The following is a 24,958-nucleotide window of genomic DNA, read 5'->3' as shown; positions in this document are numbered from 1 at the left end:
CACTTCAGTTAGCTTTAACTGCTTTTCCATTTCATGCCACTCCGCTTAATAACAACTGGATGACATTAGTATCACTAGCGCACACTGGGAGGCATGAAACATCTGGGAGGGGCCTCTGTGTTGTGACAGTAGCGTCTCAGCTGGCCGTGAAAAACAGCGGCTCTTCGGTCGGTTTAGAAGGGGGAGCTTTCTTCTCGCGGAAAAGAGACTCTGCTGACTGAGATGCGCGCGGCTCCGACGCAGCGGAGGTCGCGAGGCTGCTGGTGAATTACAATTGGCACGCGGAGCCACCGTGAGCGGAGGGCTTTTTATTTTTAAATCGCGTGCGACGAATTTCCACACCTTTTTGCTAATTGTAGCTTTTTTCACCGAAGGGTGTTTTTGTCTTTTAGTCTGCCACAGGAATGTTTTTGCCCGGCTGGGTTTTGCTACAGAGGACCACGAAGACCTTCGAAGGCATCGGTCATGCTCCCTGGTAAGCTCCAAGATGTCTCTCTCATCCTGACTGGGCGGACGAGGGTATCTTCGTCAGCACTGCTTTTATATGTTACATTAACATTTAAGTCGACGTCAACATTAGTATTAATGGGGTTAAAAAAAAACATAGATAAATAAAAAATAAGCAGCGGTCCTGTTTTTAGACCAGCCTAAAGACACACCTGCGAAATGTTATTGCTTGAATGAATTAGTCCTGGGTGGCTCATTAAGAGCCGGTGTTGCTGTCTCAATGCGGGGTAGCTGCAGCCTGACAAGCCGGGCTTTAATGAGGGGGACATGCTGTTTGCTGAACGACACGTCTGCGCATTAAATGCAAGGACTGCATGGAATAAGGCCAAATATTTTTCATCTGGGTGCAAGCGAGCGCACTGTTTTTCGTTGGCACCAATACATTGAAAGCGGGAAATGCGCGGACCGCATCCATATACATGAATATAATCTGGTGCCATGAAGGAGTACAAATCTGTGTCAGGTTTTCTGGGAATACAACTTCTCCCTGTTGCTGCATTCTCAGGCAGGATCCTGATACGGCTGTCTCTCACATGTTTCGCTGTTTCCACCTACATGAGCGCTGCCTGTTCCCATGCAGACTCGTTAAGCCCTATTATTAACAGATTCCTGAACCAGAAGGCCTGTGGGGATGTGGAAAAAGCTAATCCAGAAGAAGTTGTTGGTCAGTCAGTGCCTCCAGGGTCATCTACTTACCCTCATGTTTTTGTTTTGTCTTTGTTTTCAGAACTTAGATATGGTTTTATTTTGAGCTGAAGGGGGATTGTCGCCTCTGTTTTCTGGTAAACATCTAATGGAATCTTGTGTAGGTCCATCTTTAGTAAATTTATGATATTAGGTGTTTTGCAATGGTAGACAGTTGAAAAATGTCATTTTTTAAGTGCTTGGTTTACCTTTCTGTAAACAAATGGTCCGTCCATGTTTTCAAGAACGAACCAAGTCTGATTATTTGATTCATGATCAAAAACTTCAGTCTGCAAAATTCAGTGTATGCTATTTTAGATACATTAAGTATCTTAGACACATAATCTCATTACTCAAATGTTTAAGATATTTCAAATGAAATAATTTGTCTGGACATATCTCCTTTGGTTTGTATTTTTGCTGGATCACCTCAAATGTGAAGTCATGTCACTTCAATTTAGCACTCCCTGCATGTGTTTTTAAATGTGAAATTCAGCTGAGAGAGTGAATTATTAGTCATATCTGTGCTAATCAGAGATTTTGTTCCTCTGATATCAGATTTTGGCCTGATTCTGATGTATGCCAATCTTGAAAAACTATAACTAAAACCAAAAATATTTAGTTCTGCTTTGTGGATGAATTGAAAATGGATCTAATTTATATGTTACGTTACATGTTAATAAAACTGTTACGTTACACATTAATAAAACTGTTATGTCACAAGCCAGTGTTACAGAGCCGAAGCTATCAGCGCCACTGACGCAAACACTGTCTGGGACAGACGAGGCTGTACAAAATAATAAGTTAAAAAAATAAATAAACAAAACTGCCTATATTGCACCGTTCAGTATGTAGCAGCATAAGTACTCAGCTTTATTCCTTCAAAATAATGGTTCATGCCCTGTAGCATTATAAACTATTCCTTCCCTGAATTTCCTGATAGAATTGGAATCATCAAAGAGATAAAGGAGAGCAGCTTTATCTTTTATAAATTTTTACTGTAGTCTATAAAAGTCTCTTTGTTGCCTGAAGGAAAATTAGTTTTTTCTCTATAAGCTCTTGAGCTTCTTGTGATTTCATATTAAACATCTCATTTGTTCTGAAAACAGGGAAATGGGTCTTCTTCCCTCTGTAACAACTTCAACATGGAAGAGTGTTGTCAGCGCAGTTTGGTGTTGCTAACATTGGTGTATTTAGTGATTTCCTGGTGTAACCTGGCCTTGACCTTAGAAAGGGCTTAAAGTGGCAGTAACCCAGGGCTACAGTTTATTTGGGGTGCCCACAGATTATTCTTAGTTTTTTATGAATACATGGTTTGCAAACACTGTGCTATTATATGAGTAATAGGCTAACACCAGGTGAGTTGTAATAATATCTTGGGATTTTTGTGCATATAAACAATACCAAAGTATATGAAAAATTATAGTTGTTTTTTTTTGGAAGGGGAAACAACAAGGGCTGCATTAAACCTAATCAGTTGGTATCATCATTTCATATCTGGTTATATATAGGACATATAAATGTACTATAATTAGCATTAGCATTACTTAGGGAACCAAAACAATTTCCAGCCCAGGGCTCCACATCAATGTAAATCCGGCCCTGGGTGCACATCCAGTTGTATCGCAGAGGGTTTTTTTTATCCTGTTTGTCATTTTTATTTGTTTTTATTTCTGCTCTTCTTATCTTTTTTATTTATTTTTTCTATAACCATAGCACCTGGCTTAGTAAAAGTCCTCTGCTCTCTCTTGACATGGATCTACTTAAACATCTGCACAGATTTAACATGAAAACACCCTTGGGGAGGAATCAAGTCCCAGACCTTATCAAGTGGTGGTCTTGTTAGCCACAAGATAACCCACTTTGTCTTTAAATTGCATAAGCACAAAAAAAAGAAGCACAAAAGGGGAAAATGAAATCAGATCAGAGAAGCTACTGTATGTGCGTGTAAGTAAAGTCTCTGACTGCAGGGCTGGGGCTGCCTTCATAAATCTGACTGAAACAAAAGCGTTGAGCTGCTTCCAAAATCAACAAAGCGGATTACAGAGAGTAGAAACACTCTTTTTAGTACATGTAGGAGTCCCTCCAGGTGTGTAGAGCGGAGGGGGGGAAACGTATGGAAATAATCCCCTTGGACTACAGAAGCACATTCCTTTCTTTATTGCTACTCCCCTTCTCTCCCCCCAGCCTATCACAGCAGACTCCAGGTGGATCGCAATCAGCAGGTCTACGTTTTGCCCGTGGTAGGAGCAAAGGTGACTCAAGGCCAGTGAAGGGGGGATAATACACCGATGTGATTGGTCGGTGTGAGCCTCCTTTGTGCTGCCTTGTGTGTTTATGGATCAGTATATAGTGGATATAGATCGCACAGCTGGAGATTACTTCGTAATCAGGGGTCAGTCGGGGTCACCTGACCTCCCGTAAACTTTCGCACAGTTCCTTTGGTTGGGGTCGCTCAGGTGGGGGTAAAACCTCCACACTGACTGAGCCGACCGCAGTCACACAGAGGACTGTGTGACTGCGGTCGGCAGTGACTGCGGTGTGTCGTCTGTCAGAGGACAGACAACACACGGAGTGCAAGTCTGTAACTGGGTTTCCATTAACAATAAAATTGTGCAACTAGAAATTACGAAAATAAACTGGCTTAATTTAAATATTACAAAAAAATATCACGTTTTTAGATTAAAAAAAGTTATTATGGTCAGGATGAGGTGGTTTTCCATCTGTATGAAAACCCTTTTTTCCCATCACAGGTGTCGCATGGTCAACAACCGGATGTTACTACTGGTGAAAACGACAAAGAAGAAGACAGGAAGTAGTTGGAGGATGATGGTTTTGGGGGTTTTTTGCACAATGTGCAGCTGGCTCCACCAGAGCTCTCACAGCGTCTCATCGTTCATAAAAAGTCGTGTGTCACTCACAGGCCTGTCATAACAATTTTTCTGGACGATAGATTGTCCCAGAACTATTGCGATAAACGATAACATTGTTGTTTTGAGAACATTTTCAAGTAACATAATAGTAATAATTGCATGAAATGAAACACATTCTCAAAAATCAATAAACTTTAAATTCTAATGAACATTTAGACACTGGAACTGGAAGATATTTGGAATATCCAAAATAAATAAATAAAACAACAGAAACAACAAATTAAATGTATTATAAAGACTGGAAATAAAATTATCCTTCAAAAAAGGTTTAGTTGAGAACAAAACACCAGACTGAAGACTTTTATCATTTAGTTTTTTGTAAAATGAGAGAGAAAAGAGAAACAAATCAAGCAAATGAAAATTATTGTCTCTTTTAATTTATCATGCAATTAATTAATTTATTGTTTAGTGTGACAGGCTCAGTCACTCACACATGGTGAATCCATAGCTCTTCTGTAAAATTGCCAACTTCCCCAAAGCCCAGCATTCATAGCTGTTCCCAGGCGGCTTGTTGCTCCAATAAGACACAGATGTCTCCTCTGTTGGCTGATAGATGATGATGCCAGGGCAATGGCTGAATTATAATAAAAATGTTTACATCCGTCTCTGACATGATTTGTAACGACTTATCGCGGGAACAAGCTTATTCACACGTGATTTTACTTTCATTGGGATTTTTTTTTCTACATCAGCAGAACACAGACAAAGATTTGTTCACATTTGTGATGGAAACTCAGCTACAGCTGGATGCTGTGTTCATATCTGCAATCTTTGTCATGGTCATTTTAAAGAGACACGCTCTAAATAAACTTTAAGCTGTGATCCTTGCTCTAATCCAACTGGAGGTGCCGACTTGTAGCCCGGCCCCGAGGCGGTCGGCAGGGTTGGGGGGGCAGGTACCATGTGTAAGTTGACAACAGCAGCAGCTGCGTCAACACCAACAATAGTCAACATGCGGGTGTCGGCCTCACCTGTCCACGACAAGCTGGACGAACGTGTCCAGCTGCTCCTTTATGCGTCAGCTGCTCAGCAAACATAACGAGTTACTGTTGTAAAAACACGTGGATTTCTTGGAGGTCAGACTCTTCAGCAATGATTTACTAATAGTGGCACTACACGACTGGTTATGATCTCAGGAGGGTGAAGAATTTAAAACATACAAGCTGTGAGTTTTGATTTCTACAGATTGTAAAACGCCTGCTGTACGAAGGAAAACGAACTTCCTACCCAGGTGAAAAAAAAGTTTACTACACAAATTTAAGTGTACTTTCACTTAAATTTGTGAAAGTACACTTTAAGTATACTAAATATTAAGTGTACTACCTATAAGTATATCTGAAGTATACTAAAAATACACTTGTACCAATTTCGAAATTAGAACTTTAAACACACTTAAACATAATTGTACCAAAATACACTTTTAATATATTAAATAAAAGTATATTTTAAGTGAACAAAATATGAATGAATATGTATGAATTTTTAAGTGCCTTAATAATCTTTTACTATGTATTAAAATAGCATACAATAAAAAAATGATAATCATGATGTAATTTTAAAGTATCCAATCAATTTTCAGATGTGTGACGTAAAACCTTATAATCCTCCAGTTCATACTCCAGACCAGATGGTGGCGGTATTGCACATTTTCATTTATTTAAAAAAACGCCCCAAAGAGAAGAAAAAACTTGAAGCAGGGAAGATAACAGACGCTGTTCAAATTCGCCATTTTATTCGCATAATGCCTTAAAAGTAGAGAGGGCATTGACAATAGTTACTAATTTTGGTGAATTCAAGCTGGTGATGTCCTAATCCGAGTTAGACGACAACACACAACGGGACAACAACTGATGGAAATGAAATGTGTGTCACAAAAGGAGCCCGGAGAGATGAAGGCTGCTAAGTGTTGCTAGCTGGTGGTAAGTTTGCTTATTAATTATCTTCATTTAATTATAAACAGTGCAGTAAAGATATATAACTTACGTTGGTTTCTTAAATAATTATTTTATCAATTGTATTGTGACTTGTATGATTATTACTATAGTAATCATTCAGCTTCATGTTATAACTGCAGGAAGCTGTTTGTTGCGACTTATACTTTAATTCATAAACTAACCTGGTTTTAATTAAGCTCCATAAGACAAAGAGACTTTGATATTGTGAGGTGGTTGTTGTTCTAACTCGTTCATCAATGATTTTATCTTCAACATATGTTTGCAGTCTAAGCAAATGAAGATGAAAGAGGAAGCCAGAGAAATCGGATGTTAGAAAACCTAAAGGCTTTTCTGTCTAAGAAGAAGCTCTGACTCCACCAGGTCACCAACCAGCTCTGAGGATGAACCTTCACATTGTCTTCATGATGTAAGTTTGTTTTTTCAATGAGGAGCTAGCTACATTTTCAACAACAAAAACTGCTGTGTTACCAACACTAAGTGCTTAATAAACATGATTTGATTTAAAGGTAACTGGAAATAATTTTTGTCCTTGTTAATCTAACATTTCTCTTTCATACATTTTATTTGTTGTTGGCTTTCAGGGCCCTGTGATGGACTGGTGACCTGTCCAGGGTGAACCCTGCCTAGGGTGAACCCTGCCTCTCATCTGATGACTGTTGGAGATGGGCACCACCAGCCCCCCTCACCACCCTGCAAGGATCAGTGTGTTCAGATCATGGATGGAAATATTTTAAGGTAGTTTGTCTCCTTAAGTCCACATTTAAAAGAGCTTCATAGTTAATGCCAACATCAACAGATTCTATGACATTGCTGACTATTTTTTTTCTACTTCTAACATAAACAGGCAAAGAAGACACCCAGAAATGTTTTTCCACCCCAGGCATCCGGTCCCAATCATCATCAGTTCTTATGATGTCACATACATGGCGAGTCCACAACGTCTTAAAATTGTATTATTTTTTTATTTGCCATTTTTCTGTTCACTTTAAATACAAATGCTTTCTCTGTTTAATTGCTCTATTGTTCTTTTTTGTAGGATTCTGTAAGATGCAGTGAACGGGAATTTTCTGTCGTTGATCCTCACTTTCATGCTTTATTGTCACACTTAAATTTTCATGTTCATGTGTTCACTTTTGATGTGTAAACTGATAATTTATGTTAAGTTCATAAAGTTGTGAGTAAAATTGGACAATTTTAAAATGTCGGTAATAAAACAAAAATATTTGAATTACCTTGGGCATCTTGTGTAATTAATCTTCCCATGTAATTTTAGCCTAAAACCATGTAAGTACTGTAGTATAGTTATGCATGTCATTTAAAATATAGGTACGTAGGAATAAAAACTTTCACGAGTAATTAAAATTGTAGTTTATTATCAAAAGCAAGAAATCAAAAATAAATAAGTGTAATTTAAATACATTACTAATATATTAATAGTATATTTAAATATATTTGAAGTATATGAAATATATGTTTTTAATATAATTCCGAGACCAAATTATTACACTCAAAATATAATTTTATCAAAATATAATAAAGCTCTGAAATATTATATTTAAAAAGTATACTTTAAGTACACTAAGTACACTTGAAGTTGTTCCAAAAAAGTATGTATAGCATACTAAAATATACTATTACTTGTAATTTAATACTACTAAAGCATACTAAGCACAAAATTAGTTGTTCCAAAATAGTACAGTTTAAGTACATCGATAAAAGTATACTAAAGTATGTTCAAATTTAGTATACTAAAGTATACTTTTTTTCACCTAGGTACAGCGTGTAACGTGTTAGTAGGATTCTCAGCTAAATATGTTTGGTGTTTTGTTCTGGAGAAAGACTGAAGTTTCAGTCACTTTTGATTCACCAATAGTTGTTTTGGAGACTCCCTCCTTTAAAGAAAAGATGCACTGATGCAGATTTCTGGAAGTCTTCACAAATATACAGTTTTTTTTTTTGCTTTGGACTAGAACACATAAAAATGCACAATGTTTAATGATAGCGGTAGTAAAGAAAATAGTTTTTATGCCCCAGAGCACATGAATATTTTCTCTAAACTGAAAACATCTATTGATAGATTTATAGACAGAAATTAGTGAGTACTCAGTGCTGATGCATTCAGTGTATACAGGGCTGATTTTTATTTGCATAGTATATGATTTGTTAGCTAATTTATTGATTAATCATATTTTCCACCTTTATTAACTTTTTTCTTTCAGATTTTCAGACATCTTGTTTTCTTTTGCCTTTTTTGGGAGAAGTCTTCAAGAAACAACTTATGACTGTCATGTAATGACTGAGAAATAGACACTACATTGCAACTTTAATTAATGTATTTTTTTGTTTTTATCTCTATTTCTTGTTTAGTTAAACACAAGACCTTAAGATCTGAAAATTGTGTTTTTATAATGATTTCTGTTCCTGGTACTTTCTCATTTGATTACGATTGTGTGCCCTCAGTTAATGACACTTTCTATTCTAGTCGCCTTATAATTTTACTTCCTGGTTGGTATTTTTTGATGTGATTGCTGATTGTTGTTGGGAAGCACTTGACCATATGAAACATGCTCTATAAATAAAACGTGAGTGAGATGAAAACGAAAAGCACCGAAACAGAACGATTGGAATCATGTAGGGATAAAAGCTGCATATAAATCTGTACGAATTGAAGAGTTAATCTTACTGTGAACGTTGTAATCTCTTGTGTATTAGTCCGAAGATGAAGATGCGTCGTTCGGGCTTCTCCAGTGTTGTGATCTGTACCAGGGTAGTTCTCAGCCCATGTTTAGCTAACACGGCCTCCTGGGTGCCATCTAAAGCTCTACACATGAAAAGTCAACATGCTTTTGATGATCTGATGCTCGGGTCTCTTCTGTTGATGCCTTAATGTAATCCTTTCTTTGATGCTGCTCTCCGAGTCTTTATCTGATTCTCCACTGTCCCACCAGCATCCCTCTGGAATCTGCTTCCTTTGTACCTGCCCACATCTGCAAACCAGATGTTTTTGAACGTTTAGCAGTCAGGTGCCCTGTACTTTAGACGCCGTAATGATCAAAGGTTTAAACCTGGTCGTCCTCTTTGTTGGGTCTGTTTTTTGTGTGCAAACCGCCACTTCTCCAAAACCTCATAAACGCACAGCGCTGAGCTACAACCAGGCTATTATAATTACACACTGAAGTGTAGCAAACACTGACTGTATTGTTCAAAGCCAACTTATCTCATCTGATACTCGTTACGCACACCAGACCCATACAGACTCCAGTAATTTAATTAAAGAAACCAGGAGCTCAGTTGGAATAAAAAAGCTTGTTTTGCTGGACGGATGACCATCGTTGACGATGTTGTCCTCGTGAGATGAATACCACCATGAAGAAGTTGTCAGACCTTTTGAACTGTTTCACAGTTTATCACGTTACAACCACCAACTTAAATGTATTCAAATGGTATTGTACAAAATAGACCATTAGAAACTAACACCTAATTAGTTTAGTTTATTTAAAGAGTCACAAATAGGCCAGTCACAATAAGAAATAATAACCAATTAATCGCATGATAAATTTTATTTTTTATTTATTGATTTCTCTCTAGCTCTCAATTAAGGCGGATACTTTTTTCCTCTGCTCCCTCACTGCCTTGCTTGCTCGGTTTTTGTCCTGTCTTTCTATATTTTTGGATCCTTTCTTTGCACATCCTCCTAATCTACAAATTATGGATCTGGTCAACCGGTCTCTCAATGCAATTGATAAAATTTTCTAGACGAGAAGTCTGGGCTCAGGGGAGCCCTCTTGTCCTGTGGGGACACACCCGGCGGGATTCACCCTGGATTTATTCATGATAACAGGATTTCTGCTGTTTGGAGCTTGTGGATTCCTGGCTTATCGACAAATTTGTGATGGACTTGGCCGAACTAGGGAACACTCAGACTATTGGTGTGGACAGAGACACAAGTTGGATGTGAGTCTTGCTGAGACTCGCAGCCCAGCTGAGGACTCTAAAACTCACTAACGGAATGGAATTGATCTTGGAGATGTTGTTAGTTTCGGTTCAGTGGAACGACCAAACTAATTTGGATGATTGGGAACTGAGATGTATCAGAGAGACTTTAGGGAAGATTGAAATTTATAATCTTCCCGACCGAAGACATTCTGTATCTGAATTGGCTTTCCCCGTGTTGCATTGGAAGGGCTGCATATTTCCAATCCCCTTGAAGATATGTAAACACAACGCTCTTTCCCTCCTCACCCCTCCTGTTATCCATGCAGCTGTGGAGCTGAGCGCTCCCAAGGACATTCCTGGATAACAACATCGTTATCGGACTTCTGCCGGGAGGCTGAGCAACGTGGTTTCATGGCCCTTTGACGTCACCGCCTTCACTCATGTCTTTGTTTTGTCCTTTGTTTTGTCTGAATGTTGCCATCTGTCATAATGTGTCCTTTCCTCTTTTTATTTTATTTTGTTAGAAACTGGAATACTCACTTTTAACTCGAAGAAGGAATAGAACAAACGTGGAATCCAGAGACTCAGTTTATTAGTTTATTAGTTACTCTTTAGCTTATTTTTTAGAAACTGTAGAGTACTTACTATTTAGATAGAGACTCCTATTATTGCAACCCAGAAAAAGAATTAGAATGAACTTAGAATCCAGAAAAAAATCTTCCAGAACATGAACATTTAGGTTTTTTTTTATTACTTAGAAACTGTGAAGTACTCATTACTTTTACAAATTTATAGCACACTTATATAGTCCAGAGAATATTTACTTATACTTATCTAGCAACCCAGAAGTCCAGAGGATACTTACTTACTTACACTTACTTAGTGTAAGTAAGTGTAAGTAACTTACTTACTTACTTAGTGTAAGTAATGGAATGGGAAACATTCCATTACTTACACTAAGTAAGTAAGTGAGTCCTTCACTCTCTACCATCAGCTTACATCCTCCAACATAGAAGCATTTAAAATGACTTTTTATATCTTATTTTAAACTGAGTTATGTCTTTCTATTGTTTCAATCCAGCATTTAACCAGTTCCTTAAATCCACTCCACAAACACACACACATTTCTTTTTTTTTTCCCATATAGGACGGACTCTGTTTTTTTAAATCTTATGTCTCCTCTTAATATAAAACCCAATATTCTGTCACAGACCTTATATAATAAGTAATTGTGTACTGAAAGGAAAATAATATATTTCAGTGTTCTTTCACAAAGGAAAGTGTCAAACATTTGTGTTATTTGCTATTATACTTCTAGATAAAGTGCAACCACTTGATTTTACCTAATTGACACCAAAAAAGATACCTTCATAAGTTATTTATTTTTTTAAACATGAATCGTTTTCCTTCCACTTTCCAACTAGTTTGTGTGGGTCTGTCACATAAAATCCCCACAGAATCGATTTAGTAGTCATATGTTGCCTCAAAGTGGAAAACGCTGCATGATATTTACTTATGAAACCTTGTTAAAATCATCCACTGTGAGCCAGCAGATCTGGTGAATATAAACTGTAAAGTTGAAGTGAAAATTATACCCCTGAATCTACATTTACCAACAGGAACAATGTGGTGGTGTTTTTTTTTTCTTTGTATGTCAAAGGATTAAAAGAACACAAGCAGAGCTGCGAGAGTGAAATATTTGTTTTTGGTCAAGATGGTGGGAACATCTTTATTGAGAAAGGCACCAAATGTCTGAGCAAATGTTTCTGTGGCACAACAGAGCAATTCTTAAGAGGCATGGCAACCTTTTGGCTCCCGCGTTCAGCTGCCTAGATGAATACCAAATGTTTCCCTCTTGTTTTCTCAACCGCTACTCTCTGCGGTTCTTCCACTCGACTGCCCATCGGATAACAGATGTGACGGCGTATTGTTTATCTCAGGTAAAACAAACAACAACAAAAAAAAACTTCCTCTTAGTCCAGTAGATTAGCAGTGAAAATCCGATCATCATAGACTCCACTCGGTCTAACGGGATTCATGTGATGAGCTTTTGTCCAGGCGGCAGTCGTAAGTCTGCCACATGTTTTTTGTGAAAGGCTCCCACTTGTCTGTCAAAGGGAGGTCAGGCATGCCTTGGTGGAGGGGGGCGGAGGCTTTCACACATACTCTGGCTACCGGTTCACTTTCAGGACAGAAGCCAACACAAATGTTTGGAGCATCTAGTGTCCGTCTTCACAGAAAACGAGGAAGTAGCCGGTTGATTGCGAGCAGAGCTTCGAAGGCGGCTGCTCTAACTAACCGGTAGATAAATGTTTCTGTTTCAAAGACGCAGCGCTGGCTGAAGTGGCCTCAGCCACGGCGATTGTGCGCCAGGCCTTAAGAGCCCTGCGCGTGGATTTGTGGGCTGACGGATGTCGTTTTATGATTTAAGCAACTGGCAAAGAGACAGAAGGGCGATTGTTTATGGCAGCGATCTGCCAGCAGCGATGAGTAAAGGGGGTTTTGGCAGAAAACACTGTCACTATTTTTGGATATCAGGTCTCTGTTGGATATTAGAGATGAAGCTTTGTGCATTTGGCACATATACTACATGGAAACAAAACAATATCTGCCTCAGTTCAGAGAAAACAATACTTTTCAAAGGTTTGAGTGTATTTCTTAATTGAAGTATTTTCAGAATTATGTCTCTGGAAGTCAAGACAGGAGGAGATAAAATAATACTCATTGATTTCCTACTTTTGTTACTGATCCCACCAACCAGGTTTCAGTCCTTTTGGTTTCATTCTTCTTGTTCTTCTCACTTTGCTTTAATCAAGACATGGACAAACTACCAAGAGAATACATTTCTCCTCCTCTAATTCAGTCCATACATTATTAATGTTACTTACCCTGTCTCATTTCCCATCTTTTTGCAAATTAATTAGTTGCTAATTGTAGTCGAGTGCTAATTTTAGAGTCATTCGTTCAGAATCTCTTACACGCATGTTAAAACCAGACTTAAAACTGGTTTAGTGTAGAATCACAGATATTTCTGTGTGGATTTAATATGACCGGCAAGCACAAAGTAATGCTTAATTCTTTATACATTTAAAGTGTGGGATACATTTTTTTCAACCCCTCTAATTCAACAATTAAGTCCATTGAAAGTGTAAAGAAACAAGCCTAAAGTTGTTGTCTCTGTACTTTAATAAATGTGCAATTTAAGTATTCCCATGTTTTATTTAAAAAAAAAAAATTTAAAAACCACCTTGATGTTATAACTTTACAATTTTTGCCCTACCTTGTGTTTGTCTATTTCATAAAATCCAAATAAAATACTTAAGAGTTTGTGGTTGCAATGTGACAAAGTGTGAAACATTTTATATTTGCAAGGCATTGCAGCGGTATCTAAAGTTAGTGTATCGGTGAATTGTTACAACTTTAACCACTGGTTTTCTTTATCCCTTTTACTTGCACTATGTGGTTTGATTTACTGTTAAATTCCTATTTTTTGTAAACCTAAAGCAGCAGAGAACAGTACCATATTTATTCTAACATAATAATATAATAACATTAATGTGTATTTCTTCTTTCATCTCTCTCAGAATTTGACGTTATCCATCTGAGCCGAGGCGCTGCGCCTCCCTGTGTGTCTCCCACGATTCAGACCGCGCCCATGTTTATCTACTGCTAATTTGGAGAAAAAAATGCTGCTCCCTCCACACCTCAACATCACAGATGGCTGCAAGGTCAGACGGAAGGAAAGATTGAAACTTGCAAACATTTCTATCCGTGGCTTTCAGATGCAAATGACCTCTAATCCGACTTCATCCAGGTAAGGGCGTCGCTGGGAGAGTGAGTTGTGTCCTCAAAGTTACGTTGCATGGAGGTCAAAGGACATCTGATAACATCCATGGGTTTGGGGACTCCTGGTGAGTAGCAGAGTCGTCTCACTGTGTAAGAAAACAGAGGAAAAAACAGCCCATCGTGCCTGGACAAGCTTGAAATGGCCTGAGAAGTTTATTTAGTAGCTTGTTGTTTGTTTTTTTTTGTTTTTATTCTGACAAGTTTTCTCATGGGACCAGTCAGCTGAAAAAACATCTGCTTGTGTGAACATCTTTTGTTCACACAATGTCATCACAGCTGCAAGATACTTTAATCAGAAAACTAGAAATCTGAGAACAAAACAGTACAAAAAAGAAAAAAAGAGACAGTGATATGATGGATAAAACACTCGTTGCACCAGGTTTTTTTTTAGCTACTGCACGTGTAAACCTGAGTCATTTGCTCTAAATGTGAAGCTGCTGTTGTTTGCTATCTAAAGATGCTTTACATGTGTTGTGGCCTGCAGATGTTCAAGGCTGCCAGGACAGCAAACTGCAGGCTGAGAGGATTGCAGCTCTGCAGGAGAGGAAGCAGACCCTGGAGGCTCTCCTCAATGCCAGAGTGGGAGAGCTTAAACAAGTGTGTTTGCAGGAAGCAGTGAGTGACTTTCATTTCTGTCTTCAGACGTACCAAATGAAGGTCAGGATAAAAAAAAAAACCCCAACATATTCCCTTTATCCATGTGAAAAAAACCTATTATAGCCTATTTCTTTCTTGGACATGTGGATATTATTAGCTTTTACAAGATGCTGAAAAATAAAACTAGTATAACCAAACAATTAAAACTGGAGGCATCTTAACGTTTTCTGCAAAATGAATTAGAACATCCCCACTATTACTTCCACTAGTAATGGCTGAAATGAAACATTAGCATGTCGACTCAGGTACACGACTAGTAACATCGTCACTGAGCATTTTCAGAGAGGTTTGTCCTTCAAAGCACTGTGTGTGTGTGTGTGTGTGTGTGTGTGTGTGTGTGTGTGTGTGTGTGTGTGTGTGTGTGTGCGTGTGTGTGTGTGTTGTGTGTGCGTGCGTGTGTGGTGTATGTGTGTGTGTGTGTTTAGGCCATAATGCAAACCAGTTGCTCTCCAGACAGAGACAAACATACATAGTGACCAGATATGACTGGTTCATTTCACCATAGCAACACTTTACAAGGAATCGACCAAACAATAGTGCATTTATTCTGACTACAACGTATGTATGAGGCCGTTACTTAAGACCACGTTCAAAACTGAAGAAGCTTTTTGGAGCAATTGCACGGGTCTCACACACCGGTCCTGCCAGGTTTGTGCACCAGGTGCATAATCTGAAAGAGCACAACGCCTGTGGTCCTTCTGCTCGGTTTGTACAATGTGAAAGGAATTGATAATTGTGTTTATTGTAGAGCGATGACTTAAGAGGGATTATGATCAGCTCACCATCCAGAATCCTAGCAACCCATCTCAAAGCTGAAAGTGAGGAGAGGTGTCAGAAATTGATAGATGGCTTACATATAAGCTTGTCACAATAAGTAATAAGTCAATTAATCGCACGAGAGATTAAAATGAGCGTGATAATATCCATTTGCATGCTTGTTCGTATAGTTAGAGATGCTGCCCTTAAATATTACTGAAAAGTCAGCATTTTCGAAAATGCTGCAAACATTTGACAATCAGTACAAAGTGGTTAGTTTGAACTTTTTTTTGGCAGTTTTTCCAGTTTTTTCTGTCTGAGCCTAATATATGTTCTGAAGGAAATTTGTGTTTTGTTGAGACTGCACAATCCACTTAATTTATTGTTTAGGTTGCTTCGTTTATTTATTTTGGATACTTAAAATGTCTCTAATTTCCAGTGTTAAATGGAAATTAAAGTTTATTGATCTTTGAGAGGGGGCTCTTGCATTTTTATATTAGTTGAAAATGGTCTCAAAATAACTATATTATCATTTATTGCAATAATTTCTGGGACAATTTATTGTTTCCCAGAAATTAGTTATTGTGAAAAAAACGGGTAAAACAGGCTCTCGATGGGTAGACTGTCCTAACATTTTTCTCTTTTTTAAAAAGCTATTAAATAGAATAAAATTACTTTTTCACAGACATAAAAATTAGATTAATGCCTGTAAACATTTCTTAATGACAGAGTATTTAACAGAGCAATCGAATTCTTCCATATGACTGAGAAGAGGTGATCTCTTTGACCACCGTTGAGCTCGGACTCATGGAGCAACTTGCCGCACAGTTTTCTCAAACACAATGGCCTGCAGATGAATCGAATGAATTGTCAGCACATGTTAATAAGACCACAGCACCCTCAGGTTTTCTTTGCAGCTGTTTAACACATCCCTTCATTTTCAGCTGGATGTGTAGTGAGTCACTCCATCTCACTTCGCCTATTTTTGGACTCAAACGGTTCTGGCAGCAGAGCGGCTCGTCTCAGATGTTTCTGCTCTTCTGCAGGATTTTATTCCTGACACAACAGATGGGAGTTTATATACAGTTGTGTCTATTGATTTGTTGCAATATTAGTGCATCGTGCCATTCATAGAATTTATGTGCAGTAAACTCATGTTGGATCTGTCAGACAAGTAAAGAGTTGTTGCTAAATGTCCTCTGTAGGAGCTGACTGGGAAGTTGCCGCGTGCGTTCCCTCTGGAGGTCGGGGAGAAACCCCCACTGGTGCAGCGCAGAGCTGGCCTGGCGCCGAGCACCAAGGCAGAGGTGAGCCATCCCCCTGAATATCAATAGTGCTTTACGCATTAGCTGGATCTCTGTTTGTGCTTGTATCGTAATATGAACAGCCGTTTTCTGGCTTCAGGATGACTCCGGCCAAAGAAAGCAGATGAAGGCAATCTTCACCGGCGCTCTATGCAGACACTCTGAGTCAGACAGAAATGGCCATATCAGCAAGAGGGCAGTCCACAGGGGGTGTCATACAGGTGAAAGACATTGTTTCTTCCAAATGAAAACAAACATTAAGTGCCGTGCACATGCATTTCTACTCTTTTCACATTCAAACAACAAACCAATTTGTTGAATTTGATGTGATAGACCAACACAAAGTAATGCATTGTTGTAAAGAAGGTTACTTAGTATTCAGTTGTTGTGCAAATAAAAATCTGAAAGCGTGACACTTCATTTGCACACGTAGAGGCTTAATTTCTTTTCCCTATTGTTGAGCCCCAGTTGAGTCGGATTGGATGGAAAATGTCTGTTAACATCAACTTTAAAGTCTCAATTGAATTTAGGTGTGGACTTTGACTGAGCCATTGTAGCTCAGTAAAATGCTTCACATCTGAACTAGAACTGCACAATATGTTGAATCGCCTCTGTCATACACAGTGTGTGTGACATTACAGTGGATGCCTGGATGCACTATTTGGTAGGATATATTATTACAAGTCATGCATATCAGGAACATATTTACCTCTACAGTCTATGGCCGCTTCCTTTATCTGTTATTGATGAGCACTGAGATATTGGTCTTCATGGCTGTTTGTTCTTTAATTTCTCTAAAAATATTACATTAATTAATTCCATTTGTGTTTTTATTACATTTTGCTGTTTTATGTTTCTTGATAAGATGTTTCTTCTGCTGCTGGAAACTGGATTTCCCAGAGGAACCAGAGCGATTAATGAAGTCTAATCTAAAAACGTCAAAACAGCTGCGTTTATACTGAGATTAAAATACATGCAACGCTTACTACGGCACTGATTTTTATTTAGGGCTATCTGAGTAATGTTTATTCAGCCCATGACCTGAACTCATCTCTGTCTTTTAGAGGACACTGTGATGTCAGAAAGTACCAGCTCTATGTCGGATTCAACATCACATGACAACGGTGAGTCGACTGTACATAAATGTTCTCTAAATATTTTACTCTGCCTAAATACCCCAGAAATTCATCAGTGTATATGTTGCAGTTGGTCACCATTTGCTGCTGTTTTTCTCCTCACAGACTCTTCACCCAGCGTTGCTGCTGACCAGCGCTCCCTGTCTCAGCCCCGGCTCACCGTGGGAAGCCCCGACCACAGGATCAGCAGGAAACTCTCTCCTGTTGAGATTTACTATGAAATGAGGACACGTCGCAACTCGGTCACAAGCTCTGTGAGGTAATTGTCTAAGAGTTCAGATGTATGCTGCCAGCCTGGTCCCTCTGTCACTTATACAGACATACATGATACAATCTCTATTGTGTAAGTTATACAAACTTTGTGTTGACTTTTGCAGCCCAACTCACTCTTTACCCAGAAGTGCTTCTAATGTTGAAGGTAGAAGTGTTCCAGCGACGCCGTTGTTGGCCCGAACTGCTCCAATCAGTGTTCATGTCAGGTACCCAGCGACTCTTATGGCTTTTATCTCACAGTGGTGTCCAAACCTTTTCTCCTGGGGGTCAAAACTGACAAATCTGAACTACTAGTGGGCCACAAGATTCATTAAATTAAAAATAAAAAAATTTGTTTATTGTGATTTTTTTTTTTTTTTACTTTACCTGCTCAACAATAAACCAGATTTTTATGAAATATTTATATCACGAAGCATGAAAAAAATGGCTTTGGACTGTTGCTTTATTGAAAGTAAAACAATTCCCACATTTTTCTTGGTCATCAGTTGTTTACCATTTTCAAAATGTGATCAGAGGCCGAACAAAATTATTTCAAAGGTCACAACTGGCCCCAGAGCCACATTTTGGACAGCCCTAGTCAAAGATATTTAATCAGTCACACTGTTTGTTGAGGAGCACAACTTGCAAAACAGCAGCTCTTCATATTTTTCATATTTATTTTTTTTGGTTTGATGCACTTGTAGTTCTGTACTGATGCAATTTAGCTGCCATGTTATGGTTCACTTTAAAAATACAGAAAATGTCCACTGATTTTTATCTGCAGTTGTCTTTGTGGTTCTTTATGTTCTTGTGTTTAATCCTCCTGTAGGTCTGATGCACCGGGCAGCAATGGGTTGAAGCAGTGGTCTGGCAGCCTGGATGTGCCGTACATGATTCCCCTGGCTCAGGAGGGCTCGTCCTCTGATCGCAGGAGCTGCCCTTACAGCTCCAGAGCACGGCGCAGCAACAGCTCCGAGGCCCTCCTGGATCGCTCCAGCCTGCCAGACGAGCCTGGACCCAGAAATGGCATGCCTCAGCGGGGAGGACCGTACAAGAGCTCCGAGACCCTGACCGACGGCAAACTGCGGCAGATTCAGCTCGGCAGCCCAGAGAGCCAAGGCGACGGCTCTGTGGAGCAGAGTAAAATGCGTCTGTCAGTGGGCGGCAGAGGGGCCAGCGGAGGCTACAATGAACTACTGATGGACTACATCTGGGGGAAGCAGCAGAGGATGCAGGTGCAGCACCAGTTGTACCAGTCCACAGGCCGAATTTGGCAAGACATGTCCTCTCCTCGTTCCTCTACTGCTGCAGTGCCTCCACATGCCAACGGCTTCTCCCACTCCCAGGTGAACCTTCCCAGTGCTGCAAGTCCTTACAGCCCCATGGTCCTCAGAGGGTCCCAGGCGGAGCTCCGTAGGGTCAAGGTCACCAGGACCAAATCTTGTGGGCCTTTCATTCCTTTGCAGCAACATTCACAAGACGGCATTTTGCTCTCGGCGTACGAGTCTCCTCTTCCTGCCACTGGCACCACCACATCCTCCATCCCCAACCTACTCCCATACCAGACTGAGCTGACTGGGTCCTCCTTCGGCCGTAGGCCCCCGCAGTTTTCTCTCCCCACTCCAGAAGATTCGACCAGAAGCCTACATAAAGCACTCGCCCTGGAGGGACTGAGGGACTGGTACTTGAGGAACGCCTTCGGCTACCCCCCTTCTGCCTCAAAGGGCCATGAAGCGGGCATCTCTCGACTCTCGCACCCCCATCCTCTGGTGCACCAGGTCCAGTCCCTTCAAGGGGAAACGGCCAACCTCCAAAGGCCTCAAATACCCCAGTCAGCAAGCTTCCATGGTCACCCGCTACATGGACGGTCAGTACACAAGTATCGCTACATGACTGGAATATTTTATGTCAAAATCTAGAATTTATACATATTAATGTAAAATGAAAAGATCAAAACAACATTCTGTTTTTGAAAAAAATGCTCTCCATGCTCCAGACTGTCCCTAAGTTTAGACAGTACGCTGTAAAGTATTTAGCTTGTGGTTTGTAAGGAAACTCAACACATTGTCTGACTACAATGCACTGCTAAAAGAAGAAGACAAATTAAACAGCAGAAGCATTAAATGTCTGGATCATGTTAATTTATGTCGTGCTGAATCAACATAATGTCTGACTTTTTTTCCTTTTAATCTACAATCGCTCTAATTTTCCATCGTAAAAAATAAGTACATTTACACCAAAAAACATTAAAAAAAGTTTTGGATAAACTTGGATAATCCGACATTAAAAAGTTGTAAATTTGCAAGAAAAATTATAAATTTCCAGTAGAAAAAGGCATGAATTTAGGATTTTTTGACTAGGATATTTTTACATTGTGAAGTCAGAAATGTGTGTGGAGAAAAAACAAAACTCTTAACCTTCTCAAATTTTTCCTATAAATTTTCTGTCAGACATTTGTGACAGACAATGCTGGTAGTCCTGTGAGATTGAGGTGGCAAATGTAGAAGGTGCATACTTTTAATTTATGATATGAGTAATAAATAGTTTTACAAAAAAAATAAAAACATATATAAACTGTGTAGCGTTTTTGAATTAAGCTTAGCTTTTTGCATTAGTGAAGTTTTAAATAGTAGAAATAAATGCATTTGCTATCTCTAGTTCAATTAAACATTTTTGAACCTCAGTGTGCAACAAGTCACTGTGAATTTAACGGTGAGTGTTTTGTCGTAAATCTGCAGCACATTTGTGACTTTCACTGAGTGATTTGTGCCTGTCGACTTTTCTGTGCTTGTGGAAAAATAAAGAGACTTCACATAGTTTACACTTAATCACCTGTTTAAAGGAGGCTGGAGGTCGTAACTGTCAGAAGACACAAACTTTACTGACTAGTCCCTAATGAGGTGGAGTTAGCAGGTTTTATTTGTTTGGGAGATAATTACTCAAAAGGAGAATGTTGTGTGTGTATGTTTCTCTTTGACCTTCCTGTTTTTATAGATCATATTTGTTTAGCTGTTGTCCAGCGGAGGACGGTGGTGTTACTCTAACCTTACACGCTATGAATGGATCCATCATCCACTTTTACAATTGCGTCTAATTTTATGGCCGCATTTTTGAATAAGCATAAACCTCCCACCTACAGCCTTATGCTAACATCTAGCTTCTTTGTTTGTTTTACAAAAGCTTTACCAATCAGATTTATCTTGCAGTTTGTGACCTTTAGCTCAAGTACAGCCGGGTCACGTGACAGGATGTTGATCGAAGGGCACATACACACCTGTCTCTGAGTCGTTCCCCAAAAAAACAATGATTTTTGAAGTGACCTAGTCAAAGTCTGTAGATAGTGCATGATCCTAAATGGGTTGTTCATGATAAAAAACACTCAAATGTGGCAACAAAACATATCAAAGTACTTTGCATCATAATTGTAAATGTGCATTAAACATTCAATTTTGTCAAATTACGTCATCAAAATGATGAGGCAAATGGACATCAAATAACATATAATGATCAATATTCCAGTTATTATGAATCAAAACTAATACTAAGCAGGTGGATTTTTAGCCTTGATTTAAAAGAAATCAGTGTTTCAGCACTTTTGCAGTTTTCCGGGAGTATATTCCACACTAGTGATCGCTGTTTCTCCATGTAGCTCCTTGACGACGTGCTTTTTTTTTTTTTTTTCTTTCTTTTAAATGTTTCAACTTTTAACGTACTGCCTTTATGGGCTTCATGCACTGACCATATTTTTTTTTGTGTGTGTGTGTGTATTTTTCTTCCAGATCAATGGAGTTTTCTCTCTACCAGGAAACTCCAGATCCACAAAAGCAAGAGGCGACCCCAAAAGAGCCGAGCGCGGACCCAGGTACCCTGGTCTGAAAACCACAGATGCAACGTATCAGCAGAAACACTGTAGCCTCATCTAGACTCCATTAAAAGTTACAAGTGGATACAATGTGACCTCAGTGACAACGCAAAACATGGCAACCTCAGCAGAATGGGACTGAAGTGTAGCTGTATAGTTCAAAAAAAGAAGAGGAAAAAACTGAAGAATTTCCTGTGTTCTGTCTGATTCCAACAGTATAAACTTGTAACCCAGTGTTTCTGTATGAATGTGCACTGGTTCTGACTTGTCGAAACATCTAATACCAGTAAACGCCGCGTCTGGTCCTAATAAATCTCCCAAGGTATACTTTTTTACAGAATATAGACATCTCTAAATAACTATTTTGTATATTCTGATATAAAAACAGCTATATTACAGAGGGTAATTTATTGCTTCTCAAATATGTGATAAACAATAGTTACAGTCTCATTCCATTCGAACAAAACAGCTACACGATTGCTTTTCTAAACTATATATAAAAAAAGTGAAAACATGCCTCACTGTTCATCTGCCATTCACTCGCTAGCATTTCTTTTTTTTTTTTAAGAAAAGTATTTTATAAAAACGAACGGGGAGGCATGAAATGTAGTGACATGACGCTCAGGCGGAAGTGCCAAGATGTTTACAAACACTGCCTTGCTGAAGTATTCGTAGCAGATGAACTTTTCCACTTTTTGTCATCAGACTGGACGAAACACGCTGGTGCAAAAAGATGAAGGAAAACGAAAAAGATGCATGATTTTCAGGATGGTTTAGAAAAGCAAGGCATACAATTATACGCAGAGTTATTGACTTAGGGGGAGCTGAAAACAAAATCACATTTTTATCTGTAAAGCATAGAAAATCATGCATCATTTTTCCTACTCGATTTATGCGCTGCTTTGTGTTGGTCCATCACATTAAAATCCCAATAAAAATGTAACGATGATCAGGTCGGTTCAAATATCTTAGCAAACTTCTGTGCTAACAATCTGTAAAAAGTTATAATCAAAGTGAAACCGTTGATGATGTCACTCAATTAGTTAATAGACTGATGTGATTGTCTCTTTTTTTATTTTCTAGATTCAGATAAGTGCTGGGTAATAAATGAAGCCTTCTCTGTTAAGACCTCAACAGACGAGTTAAAACCAGCAGCAGGTAAACGCGTAGGGCCGGAGTGAGACCTGCTGTATGGTTGTAGCACATGACTGTAGGACAACAAATAAAATAAAACTACATTCAGCTGGATTTGAGTGTCATACAGAGCACTTTATAAACATCTGAAGCCTTAATTCCCTATTAAACAGTCACCAGGAGACGGGCAGCAGTGAGATTTTGCTATGAGGCAAAGCCAAAGAGGCTTTTCAACGTCTGCTGTAGGTCTGAGTGACGGTGTGTAGATGGTGAGGAAGGTGCTGATGAGTTTCACACTGGCATTTTATTCCCAACTAATCTCATAACGGTGTAGTATATGCCTTCCACCCCCCAAGTGAGCATTAGTGGTGGTTTGTGTGAGCGGAGCTGCTGCAGCGTTCGGCGAAGGTGTGAGCAGGTCTCGCACTGTTAAATCCTGTAAAATAAAATGAAAACTGGTCTGTATTTGTAGGGACTATAAATCATGTGCTTGGGGTATTTTTTTGTTGTTTAACAAAAAAGTTCATTTTACATTTTTCTACCATATGCTGCATCATAATTCATTTTCTAACCAGACTCGGTAGCATTTAGAAAAGCCATGAGGCATAAAAAACTGAAATACTGTTTGGTGTAGCATAACTTTTTTTTTTCTGTTGTCGGTTATATACTTGAAGCATTGCCATTGTAAAACTAATTTGAATGTGATTATTTAAGTGTGTGACTCTATATTTTTCCACTGTCTTAAAGTGTAGCACGCTGTGGAATGTCACGTTTTCTGCTGTCTGATGCGTTTCAGTTTCCAGCTTCACAGATCTCCCTCCCAGCTCATTAAAAACCTGAAATCAAAGACCAAACTGCTGTGCACTGGGGGTCAGAAAGGTATTTTTCATATTATGTACTCTGTAAATACAAAATAAATGCTATGAATTTAGCTCTAAAGCAAAATGTATTCAAACTATATTATATTTATGAACCTATAACATTTTGTAGCCATCTACTGTAGCTCTTGGTGCAGGAATTGCCAGTGTGTGTTTAAACCATTTTATCCAACAGTGTGATGCGTTGATATTTGATTTGACTGTTTTTTTCTTTCTCTTTTTTTTTTCAAAATATATAAATGCAGCTGTTTTATCTTTCCCTCATCTCCTTCTAATCAGGCCTGTGACATTTGTCTTAACAGACCTGCTCTCTGCTGTACGTTTGAGATTTTGCATTTGTTCTACTAAATAAAGTGTCATGTTGAAATTACCTCTATATTCCTCTGAAGTATTTTCTCCAAGACATTTAGTAGATGAAGTTAAAATTGTTCCATTACAATTATCAAAGATTTTTTAAGTTCTTATAAAGTATTTTGGATTAAGTTTGATTTTTCAGTGCAGTAATTTCATGTGATATCGTTGGATTACTGTATGTTTGCTTAAAAATAAATATGGTGATTTGGTATTTAGTTGCTAAGGAATGTATATACTTGCGTGTCTTTTGACAACTTTATAGATCAATCATTTAGAAACATTAGTGAAAATTAAAGCAGTTTTGAAAATGATTTGTCTGAAAAACAAAATTAATACAATTTTATTGGTTACGGGGTGTTTGGGCCATGATTTAAGATGCTGTTTGAGGGACCAATGACCCGCAGAAGAGGAAAATAAGTCACCAGCTTATCCTGGTGAAAAACTGCCATCTAGTGGTGATAGTTTTAATATTTTAAGAATAATCTAAATTATTACCTTGCAAAATTATTCGTACCTCTTGAACCATTTCACAATTTTCACTAGTGATGGTCGATCCCGGCTTTTAGTAAGTGAAACGATGTGGTTGAAACACTGGAGCTTTCAATAAAACGGTGCTCGAGTAGGACACCTAGTGGTCAATAAACCCAAGGGCCACTGAAGCTGAAATCAAGTAAGTGAAGTCACTTTGTTGCACGTCTTACAAGGCTTAATAACCAGTCATGTTTTAAAAACATTAATTTACTAGTTGGCAATATAACTATCAA

At 38.7% G+C, this 24,958-nt stretch overlaps 1 protein-coding gene across 2 annotated transcripts; it reads left to right on the top strand.

Moving 5' to 3' along the window:
- Positions 1-123: 123 nt before the first annotated feature.
- On the top strand, positions 124-24,210 carry ccdc120b (coiled-coil domain containing 120b). Of its 2 annotated transcripts, none has more exons than XM_008410493.2 (12): positions 124-263; positions 393-475; positions 13,600-13,743; positions 13,830-13,926; positions 14,346-14,476; positions 16,480-16,581; positions 16,679-16,799; positions 17,643-17,702; positions 17,820-17,973; positions 18,092-18,193; positions 18,796-19,833; positions 21,746-24,210. In XM_008410493.2, the coding sequence occupies exons 4-12, from the start codon at positions 13,878-13,880 to the stop codon at positions 21,840-21,842; spliced, it is 1,854 nt and encodes a 617-aa protein (XP_008408715.1). In that variant the 5' UTR covers positions 124-263; positions 393-475; positions 13,600-13,743; positions 13,830-13,877; the 3' UTR covers positions 21,843-24,210. The 2 variants fall into 2 exon arrangements, with proteins under 2 accessions (XP_008408715.1, XP_008408714.1); XM_008410492.2 differs by having other exon boundaries at positions 124-292.
- Positions 24,211-24,958: the final 748 nt, after the last annotated feature.

This window comes from Poecilia reticulata, linkage group LG5, assembly GCF_000633615.1.
Source record: "Poecilia reticulata strain Guanapo linkage group LG5, Guppy_female_1.0+MT, whole genome shotgun sequence".
NCBI classification, from domain to species: Eukaryota; Metazoa; Chordata; class Actinopteri; order Cyprinodontiformes; family Poeciliidae; genus Poecilia; species Poecilia reticulata.
The sequence above is the reverse complement of the archived record's forward strand: the minus strand, read 5'-3'. Positions and strand labels throughout refer to the sequence as shown.

Coding starts and splice junctions, on each gene's coding strand:
- ccdc120b (XM_008410493.2), top strand. CDS start 13,878: ATGGAGGTCAAAGGACATCTGATAACATCCATGGGTTTGGGGACTCCT. Junction 13,927..14,345: donor CATGGGTTTGGGGACTCCTG/GTGAGTAGCAGA, acceptor TGTGGCCTGCAG/ATGTTCAAGGCTGCCAGGAC. Junction 17,974..18,091: donor TCGGTCACAAGCTCTGTGAG/GTAATTGTCTAA, acceptor TGACTTTTGCAG/CCCAACTCACTCTTTACCCA.